The sequence below is a fragment of the Antennarius striatus genome, chromosome 3, assembly GCF_040054535.1.
Source record: "Antennarius striatus isolate MH-2024 chromosome 3, ASM4005453v1, whole genome shotgun sequence".
Taxonomy (NCBI): Eukaryota; Metazoa; Chordata; class Actinopteri; order Lophiiformes; family Antennariidae; genus Antennarius; species Antennarius striatus.
This window is the reverse complement of record NC_090778.1, coordinates 28,192,343-28,202,339: the sequence shown is the minus strand read 5'-3', so window position 1 is coordinate 28,202,339 and position 9,997 is coordinate 28,192,343. Positions and strand designations below refer to the sequence as shown.

The 9,997-nt window shown below is 43.7% G+C and overlaps 1 protein-coding gene across 3 annotated transcripts; it reads left to right on the top strand.

Moving 5' to 3' along the window:
- The first annotated feature begins 402 nt into the window (after nt 1-402).
- Nucleotides 403-6,169, top strand: stx2b (syntaxin 2b). Of its 3 annotated transcripts, XM_068310401.1 has the most exons (11): nt 403-638; nt 714-791; nt 863-962; nt 1,688-1,762; nt 1,833-1,906; nt 2,007-2,115; nt 3,048-3,121; nt 3,397-3,534; nt 3,609-3,719; nt 3,800-3,916; nt 4,320-6,169. In XM_068310401.1, the coding sequence occupies exons 1-10, from the start codon at nt 612-614 to the stop codon at nt 3,893-3,895; spliced, it is 882 nt and encodes a 293-aa protein (XP_068166502.1). In that variant the 5' UTR covers nt 403-611; the 3' UTR covers nt 3,896-3,916; nt 4,320-6,169. The 3 variants fall into 3 exon arrangements, with proteins under 3 accessions (XP_068166502.1, XP_068166504.1, XP_068166501.1); XM_068310403.1 differs by having other exon boundaries at nt 719-791; nt 3,800-6,169; XM_068310400.1 differs by having other exon boundaries at nt 3,800-6,169.
- Nucleotides 6,170-9,997: the final 3,828 nt, after the last annotated feature.

Here is a 9,997-nt window from a genome sequence, read left to right as displayed (position 1 = left end):
CCGAGATTGCATAAACTATAATTCAATAATTTTACAACAACTCAGACAGTTTTACATTTCTGGAGCTTTGTGAGTCCAGCTCCACCGTGCGTGTCTTGAATAAACGAATCTGAAACGCTAATATTTAATATTCGTGTGCAGGCAGGGGTACTCATTGCTTCCTCACCTGTCGCAGGTGCCCCCCCCCACGTCCCTGAAAGGATCGTTTTTATTTACTGATCACATACTAATATCTTTATAAATATAATCTGATTACGCGCATTTAGTGTAGTTATGACAATTCTTTGAGGGGGGGGACTACTTTCTCTCCCCTGGCGGAGAGAGAGGGTGGGGGGGGGGGGAAAGGCGTGTCCCGGTGATGTTACTGTGGATCAGTTACGCGTCTTTTACGCGTCAGCGGTGGGAACCATCGACACCGCGGCGGATCCGCGTCTCTTTTGTGACGCTTTTTCTCCGTGTTTGTATTTTAGACCGCGTTGGAACAGACTCCAGACCTTCCGGGGCTCTTCTCTCGGCTGTTTGACACCAGGCTGTGAACATGGAGGCCTCCAGGACGCGCCAGCGGTCGTTCCACTAGTCTTACCTGGGCCGGAGGCGCGCCGACCGGGGCGATGAAGGACCGGCTGGCCGAGCTGACTGTAAGTCCGACGGGTTCAGAGCTTCTGGTGGTTCGAACAAAAACCCCTCCCACACTGTGTCTCCTCTCCCCCCAGAGCAGGACCCCCCCAGCGGAGGAGGACGTCCCGGTGGCGGTGGACAGGGATGTCTTCATGGAGAGCTTCTTCAGGAAGGTGCGTATCGCTCCAGCCTCCGGGATGAAGGCGCCCCCCCCCCCACTCTGACGCGCTCCTGCTTCTTTTAGGTGGAAGAAGTTCGTGTTCTGATCGAGAAGATCTCCCAGCAGGTGGAGGAGATGCGGAGGATGCACAGCATGATCCTGTCTGCGCCCCACCCGGACGACAGTAAGAGCGACCCGCGTTTTCCTCCTCCTATAAGGTGAACGGATGCCAGGCCGGAAGGATACTATTCCTTTATTGCTCCAGAACCCCCCCACTGAGGAAATCTTAACAATCAGTGGGTCAAACTTTATCTGTATTACCCTTTGTGGGGGATTTAAAAGACATTTAATGCCACAAAAACTGGATTTAGAGGCTCAAAAACTATAAAATCACCTCCACAGGTCTGCTCAGTTTTCCGTTCAATCGTCACAAAGAATAAATTTTTTAAAAATTGTTCAGATGTTTCTGCGTCGTTGAAAAACGTAGAATATGGAGGAAAATGTTTTAAAAATATTCCAAAAAAAACCCGGAATGTGTCCCTTTTGCTAATCCATCCAGTCCCCAGATTGGCCGACCCTCATCATGTGACCCCTGGATAGTCGTTCTAGAGAAACTAGATTTTCCAGAGGATCATATAAAGTCATAACCGGAACAAAAATTAAACTCATAAAAGGTTCCGTAAATATTTTTAGTTAAACATCAGAAGGTTTTGACTTTGGAGACGTGTTAACGGCCACCAGGGAGAGACGCCATCGACTCGGACCTCTCCAACGTTCCCACCAGGTGGTTGCCAGGGGACGGATGAAGCGAGAGTCGATCTAATATTTACAGGAGCGTCGGCGTCAGTGATGACATTATTGTTCCTAATCTACAAACGTGCGGCTGACGCGTCTCCTCTCTGTGCGAAGGGACCAAGGATCAGCTGGACGCGCTGACCAACGCCATCAAAGGGAACGCCAACGTGCTGCGAGCCAAACTGAAATGTGAGTTGAAAAGAAGTGACGTTTGTGAAGGTGTGAAAGCATCGGTTTGACGCCGTGTCTCTGTCTGAAGCCATGGAGCAAGGCATTCCCAAAGACGACCCGGTGAGCAGGTCGTCGGTGGACGTCAGGATCCAAAAAACGCAGGTAGGCCAGGCGCCACCCGGCCGGGTCGGGCTGCTCTCTCACACCTGGACAGGTGTGAATGTCGTCCCCAGCTGAAGGTGTGTGTCCTGTTGGTCCTCAGCACACGGTTCTGTCCAGGAAGTTCGTGGAGGTCATGACCCAGTACAACGAAACCCAAGTGTTCTTTCGGGAAAGGAGCAAAGGGAGGATCCAGAGGCAGCTGGAGATCAGTAAGAGACAAACGCCGGACCCTGGTGGTGGGGGGGGGTGTTTGGTGGGGGCTACTAGTCTCTGACCAGAATAAATAATGAACGTATAGGACGGGATCCAGGAAACAGACGGCACCGGTTTCCTCCCCCCTTCTCAGGCTCAGCGGCAGGAGGGGGGGGCCTGAGGATGCTCTGAGGTGTTTGTCAGGTGAACACGGAGTGAGCCGGGAGCCGTGTTGTCAACATACGTGTAACATGAGACAAGAGGCCAAACCGTCGCCGTCGGCCTCGGTCCCAGCGGCGGCATTAATGAGAGGCTCCAGTTCTCTGCGCTGGAGCGCCGCCTGATACCGGAGACGGATCGCTGTGTTTGTGTCGCCCGGGAAACGGGGCTCTGCCGCCGGTGTTACACCAGTTCACCTCGATGACGAACGGCCGACGGCGGCGGCGGCGTGAAGGACCTCAGGACGTGTCAAAGGGGTCAAATGGAGGGGGGGTGGGGGGGGGCGTCAGCGGGGCGAGGGTTCCACTGAGAAATAAGGTGTGTGGCATCACCTGCACAGGGGCGTGTCCCTCCCCCGGGGAGGGAGGTGTGCTGCAGGGGGAGGGGCTTCAGGAAAAGAACACTTCTGTTTATAGTTTCAGTGGGGGGGGCGGGGCAGGAAGCATCAGTTTGCCCGGCTTGTATAAGAATATTTCATTAGAAAGAATTCATTGAATAAACTGATGAAATTGAAAAAAAAATTCTGACAATTTTTAATAAAAATTTAAAAATCTACACCCCAGTAAATGAGAATTTCTTTATTTCTGTTTTTATTAGTGTGTTTATTATTGTGATGCTTTGTTAGCGTGTTGTTTATTTACATCAACAACAGCAAAAAAATCTGAACTGACCGTCAAATTTTTTGAAATCAATCAAATTTTGATCAGTTCTGTTTGTTTTTCTTATTCAGCTGGAAGAGTCACCACCAATGAAGAGCTGGAGGACATGTTGGAAAGTGGAAATCCATCCATCTTCACATCCGATGTGAGCTTCTCTCTGTGCAGTAAATGTAGCGCGAATAAAAGCTGGTGCTGCCATCTAGTGGTGGAGGGGAGACGTGGAGGTGTCGCGATCCTCTGCTGTTTGTTTTTGTGTTTGTTTGCGAGATAAATCTTCAATCTTGAGCTAATAAATATTGAATGAGTTAATATTGAGGCAGACTTTAAAAAAAAACCCCATTCATATGTGCCACGCCCCGAGTGTGATGATGTCATCACGATGCACGTTTCTTACCTGGGATCTCCGTCTTTCACCCCCAGATCATTTCAGACTCCCAGATCACTCGCCAGGCCTTAAACGAGATCGAGTCCCGACACCAGGACATCATGCGTCTGGAGTGCAGCATCAGAGAGCTCCACGAGATGTTCATGGACATGGCCATGTTGGTAGAAACTCAGGTAAGACGGCTCAGGAGCTCCTCATCGGTTATCAGCCGCTGAAAGACAATGAGAGCGTTTCAACTCGTTCGCAGGGCGAGATGGTGAACAACATCGAGACGAACGTCTCCAACGCAGCCGAATACATCTGCAGAGCGAAGGAAGAGACCAAGAAAGCACTGAGATACCAGAAAAAATCCCGTCGGGTACGTCGTCCTTCCTGATTATCATCACAAATGAAAATATTCACAAATGTGGACAAACAATGTCGTCCTCCCTCTGGCAGAAATACCTCATCCTGGCCCTTGCTCTGTTGGTCCTGCTGGCTGTGGTTGCACTCATTGTGGGCTTGTCTGTCGGTCTAACCAAACCCCCCGTGTGAGGGCTACTGAACGCTGCTGAGGTGAAACATCATCTGATTGGACACATATTGATAAGAATTGTGATTTTTGACGTAGCGTCTCTGCAGCAAGACAATACTTCATCACTTCTAAGCCAGGGTGGGCAAACATTTTGACTAATGGGCCACCAGGAGTTCTATAATTTGATCGGTGGGCCAGCTGAGGAGCAGATGGATGGAGAGGGTTTTTGTTCCAATGCAAATGATGTATTTGGTCTTTAACAGGAAGCTAAACAAACAAAGGCAAGACTTGTTGTAAAAACTATTTTACAACTCTGTTTATTTCTTAAACATTTGGCGGGCCGGATTACAAAGCCCAAGGGGCCGTACATGGCCCTTGGGCCGGAGTCTGCCCATGCCTGTTTTAAGCTGTTTGGACGCTGAACTCGTCTTTTCTCTTTGACAGAGACGTCTCCTCTTCGCCTCACGTGGAGCTGCAGGTTTCCTCTTCTTCCTCATGTTAACAGTGGGAGCGTTTGGGTGACGGTTCAGCTTCCTGATTCCTTATCCACTATCAAACAGCATTACATGGAGGATCTCATGACCTGTGTGATCCACGTTGCACCATCAGACCTCATCATTCTGTGTAGATAGAACAACTGTCGGCTCACCACGTTCACACACTGACACCAGTGTGCCATGTTGGCTTCTTGACCGTCACGTGTAAAGCATAGAGGGGAGACTAGTTAGGGGGAATTAAAACCAGTTAGCTTTCATTGTCGCCGCTCTCCTTTGTTGTCTCATTGATAAGTTTGTGGCCTAAGAAGGAGATGAAAAAAGACATCGGCCGTCTGCTGTCGGTCTCACCGGCTTATCTCTGAACCCTCATGGTGGTTGCCATGTCAACAGTGATGCTGCTGCTGATGCTGTGGGACACATTCTAGAGGTCTGAGACGATGATTCCTTCATTTAATGTCAGGAAATGTCCAAGAAGTTTGGAGGGGATATACCAAATTTTATCTGGGGTGTAATGAAAGAATGAAAGAGCGTTTTTTTTTTTAAGTTGTATTTTTTTTCAGTGTTTTTGGCCATACATCAAAACTATGAACAATTGTGCGATATTATATTTGATCAGAAAAAAAAATTGGACATTAGACAGAACCCATCCAACCATTTAAGAAGTGCAAAATATTCAAACATGGGACAATTTGTTTGATTTTTAAAAAAAACATTTAATAAAAAAAAATCAAACAAAAATCAAACAAAATATTCAAACATGGGACAATTTGTTTGACAAAGTGTTTCCCACATTTCACAGCATTGGCATTATGCTAGCTCTCAGAAAAGTTCTCTTGTAATTTTTTTTTTTTTTTGGTTAGCCGATATGCACAGAATTTCTTTTATGTTAAACAGAGTCAACAAAATCAGTAACAGTATATACTGCCACCTAGCTTTTGGATTTCTTTTTGTTATGGTATTATTATTTTTTAAAAATTAGCTTCTTAAATGTAACAGAGAACTATTTCAAATATAAAAGTTCTAGGACTAATAAAATTGTCACTGAGAGCCACGATCTTATCAATCAACTTGTTTATAATAGATATGAAGCGATGACCACATAGAAGCCACATAGCTAGTATAAGGTAAAGAAAATGGCCAAATTATTAAATGGCCACACATCTCGCCAACGTGGGTTGCCAGGCAACAAGCGGAAAATAGAGACCCCAGAGTTCGCGGCAGGAAGATCCCCGTTAAACCACAACTGATGGTCCGGGGTTTTAATTTTGAATGTTTTATTTTGTACGCGAGGCTGAAACGTGCTTGCTGCTTCCCCCGTTTCCTGTCTCCCTGCAAAGCTAAGCTAACTAGCCACTAGCTTCAGCTTCTGTGTGCCTTACAGAGTTATACCAATCAAAGTCTTTCCCAAAATTTCAGCCTATTTATTTAAAATACTGTAATTGTCTTTGTAACTGATGTGTTTTCATGTTTACTCCAATTTTCATATCCTTTTGTATATTTACTATTTGTGTGATTTGAATGTAAAACTGCTGCAGCTCAGGAGTCCTATAGAAATAGAAATTATATTCGCTGTAACTTCCTTGTCAACTATTAAAAATTTTAAACATTCTTGACGTTTAACATGAAACTGTAATTTACTGAACTGCATTTATCTCCATCATAAAGTGTGATGACTGAAATATTAGTTATAAAGAGCGACATACTGCAACGTTATATCAAGAGCACACTTCTCCATTCTTTTATATTTATTTATGTCTTGTGTTTTAAATTCAGACATGAATTAATGTAATTAAAAAATAAAGAGAAAAATATAATTGCAGAATGCATTTATTGCTGTTTATAATGAAAGTGGTGGCATTCAATAAATTACACTCTTCAGATGTTTTTAAAATTTCAGACGCTTCTGAATTTGAGTTTGTTTTGGAGGTTTCTCTGTTTAGAAGAAAACAGAAACACTGAGTGCTGTTTATTTCAGGACTAATGAGCACTTTGCACACAGTGCTTGACTTCCGTGTAATCAACCAAACAAGATTAGTGAAGAAAGTGGAAGCCGGTCCCCTGAGGGAGAGTTCTTTTCTCCCTTTGAATTAAATCAAAGGAAACTTCGGAGGCGGACTTAGAGTGGAAGGCCCCCGGACGTCCTGAAAGTCTGCACACGGGGGTGTTTTAAGGTCCTGGACGTCAGGTCAGCTGATATTATGGGCAGTGATTAAACTTGGACACAGCAGTTTGTAGGATGAGTAACGCTGGTGATGTTGAAGCTTTGGCAAATTGAAAGTTTCAAGGGGTTGTTTGTTGTAAAGGGGTCGTTTGTTGTAAACAGTGTTATTTTTTGAAAATATTACGTTGATAGCCAGTATTTAATTGACCAACTATTTTTACTACTGCCTTGTTTTGTTGTTTCCTTATTAGATCTTCCTTGTTGGTGGTGAACCAGGCTCGATCATCAGAGCAGGCCCATCACCCCGCATGGACTGGTCTTGCTATTGTTAATTGTCAATAAAGATTTTATTGAAAGGCTCCCGTGGGACTGGAGTTTGCAGTTAAAAACAATGAGTCAAAGGCCCTAACCAGCTTTAGAATTCAAGAATGGCCTATGCTGTGCACTCTGATCATTTTCACTTGCATTTAGAGACACAGAAATTATTGTACAAACAAATAAAAGAGTTGATCACTACAACTTGTGAAAATAATATAAACATCTACTGTCTAATATTGACTTTAAAATACTGCTGTTCATATGAAAAGCACTTAATGCTGTAGAGTTCATCTGAGACAGGTATGCTCTCTGTCGGTGGAGGAAAGTCCAACAGAACTGCAGCTCTGCAACAGCACTCTATTCTGTTCAGTTTGGGCTGAAGACCTTCTTGTTTGCTCTGCCTTTTATTCAATCAATAATTAATCAGTTATTACATTGGCTCTATTTACTTTTTCCCATGTCTGTTTGCAGGATCACAAGAAAACTACTTAATAAATTTCAGGAAGCTTGTTGATTTAGTGAACATCAGTGAACCCATTAAATTTTGAAGTAGATTAAAGTAAAAATTTAAGGGAGGCTTTTTAAAATTTAATTTATTATGTATAAACTATCATATGCATAAATAAACGGCTCCAACTCACGAAGATAAGATATTAATAAAGACATCAGGTGATCTGGAGCTGAAATCATTAAATTAAAGCACTTCCGGTATTTTCCATAGTGGGTGGAGTCGCTGAACCCAGGACAGCGGGCTCCTACCCTAACCACGCCCACGTCACGTGCTTCATAGCGGAATTATAACAGAACTTTCAGCGTGAAATTCAGCTACGTCATTTCATCCCAGTTTTAGTTTCTATTGCTTCAAATCAATGCTAGCAATGAACGGTAATCGCCTCCCCCACCGAGAGGCGCTCGAACCCCGGTCTGGAACCCCCGGGGAGCCGCGCCGAGTCGCGGAGCCTTGCCAGACAAGGTGGGTGGTTGTGCTAATTATGCTAATGAACTTAATGCTATAGAGGCCTGTATCATTTAAAAAAATACTTCCGCTGCTGATATTTTGTGACGAGCTGCGTCTTTTTGACTGTTTTAACTAGAATTAGTCCAACTCAGCGATATAAAACATTTTTAAAATACACAGAAAATGTAAAACAAAGATAGCCAAATAAGTTTACGTACCTTATTTATCAGGAAATGCAGTCGGCGCTGTTTCGTTGCGCATGCGCACTGTCAGGATTTCAGGTTCTACGGCGGTAAAGTTATTTTTGGTAGCAGTTTTTGTCTTTTTTTACTTTAACATGGCACTATTTATTTTCAGGACTCTGTAAAAAAGAAATGTTATAAAAACTAAATTCATTATTTCAAATCTGATTTGAGTCTCTGACTGAGTTCACATTACAATCCAGATTGTCAGATTAGGGCAGGATGTCTAAATGTAAATGTGACCAATAATTTCTTCTTCCTTGTGAGTTTTAATACCACCATTACACGGTGTTTATACTGTTATTACTGTGCATATATATTTTATAATTGTATTATGAAGGGAAAAGAAAGAAGTTTTGTGTGAACTTTACTAATCGTTAAATTTCATGATTGTGGTGACCTCCAGCTGTGAATGTTCTTCTGTCCAGTTTGTTCTTTCTTTACCTGAACTCTTCTCATTTTCTTCAACTTCAGCGTGAACAGATGAGTCGACCTTCTGTTACGTCTTGTTATTTAATTGCCCCTGGAGAGAAATTGTCAAGTAGGTGGATTTTCATTGTTCCCTTGACAGGCACAAGTGTGTGTGCATCCGTAACTTTGCTCTCACTATATCTTCTCATTTTAAATATTATGATGACAACGGTGAGTTACATGGAGTGCTCTGTCTGAAAGCTGAGACCGATACTGGAACTTGCTGGACCCCTGGGTGTTTAGTCGAGCTGGAGCCAGTTTGATCTGGAATGTGTGTTTGTCAGATATGCACCAAATCAATACTAATACAGCACTACCATGAAATTTAATGGTACAGTTCAGCCGAATCTTTTCTATGCATCCCCATGCTGATGGAAGTCAGGTGACGTTTATTAGACCGCAGAATATTTCTGGACTATTGCAGCGTTCTGCTAAACAACTGAAGAAGATGAGGAGATGAGGTTGTGTTTTCAAACATTAAAAAGAAATATAAAATGATCTCATCATCCAATCCCATTAAACGTGTCACAGACAACACAGAAAGCTCTGCTGGAGATGCAGCCGCTCGCGCGTCTGTTGGATTTAATGTATGATAATTTGTTTTCCACATGTGATTGTTGAAGATGCAGCAGGTGAAGACAAGAGGGATGTGCACAGGTTATTAGCAGCATATGAGCTTTTTATTCCAGTTAATAGATTCATTGTAGTCTCTACCCTAAAAGAATAGTGTGCACTCGAGTGAGAAAAGCACACAACCTTAATGTAACAACTTACCTTCAGCTCTTCTTATAAATCACCAATATGTGTGATTTTTTTCATCCTATTTTGTTCTTTTCTGTCCGCCTCTACCGACAGTAATCCAACATCCTTTATTATGTAACCGCTGCTGAACACAGATATTTATAATCTGAACATGCTGGAGTTATGACATCACCCGGCTCCGCTGACCGTGACAAGCAGCGTGGAAGCATGCAAACCGTTCTGTCATGGTAGGTCACCGCCGGTGTCTGATGGGAAATACGTCGCTGGGATGTGATGTGGCTTCACTTGTTGTCTGCAGGGGACGATGGGCTGTCAGAAGAGCTGCAGGGTGGACGGACTCCTGAAGCCTTCTCAGGGGGAAACGGTGTGGAGCCAGAGACACGGCTCGGCCACGTCCAGGAAGAGGAGCTGCGTGAGAGGCTCAGATAAGGTACCGCCTGACCTCATCATGAGCTTTTAAACGTCACTAGAGCGCATTTCGACTTCCTGTGCAGAAGTTTGAGCTAACAAACAAACAGTTAGGCTTTAAAATTAACTCCATGTGTTTCTTTGTGAAGATATGTCATTATGTAATATACATTCTGCTAAATGAAGCATTAAATAATGGCATTTGAGATTTTTTTCATCACGTTTTGTATAATAATAGACGCCCTAACTTTCTATCTGGTGCTGTTTTTATGATAATCCTGTTGACAGAAAAGTTACATTTCGAG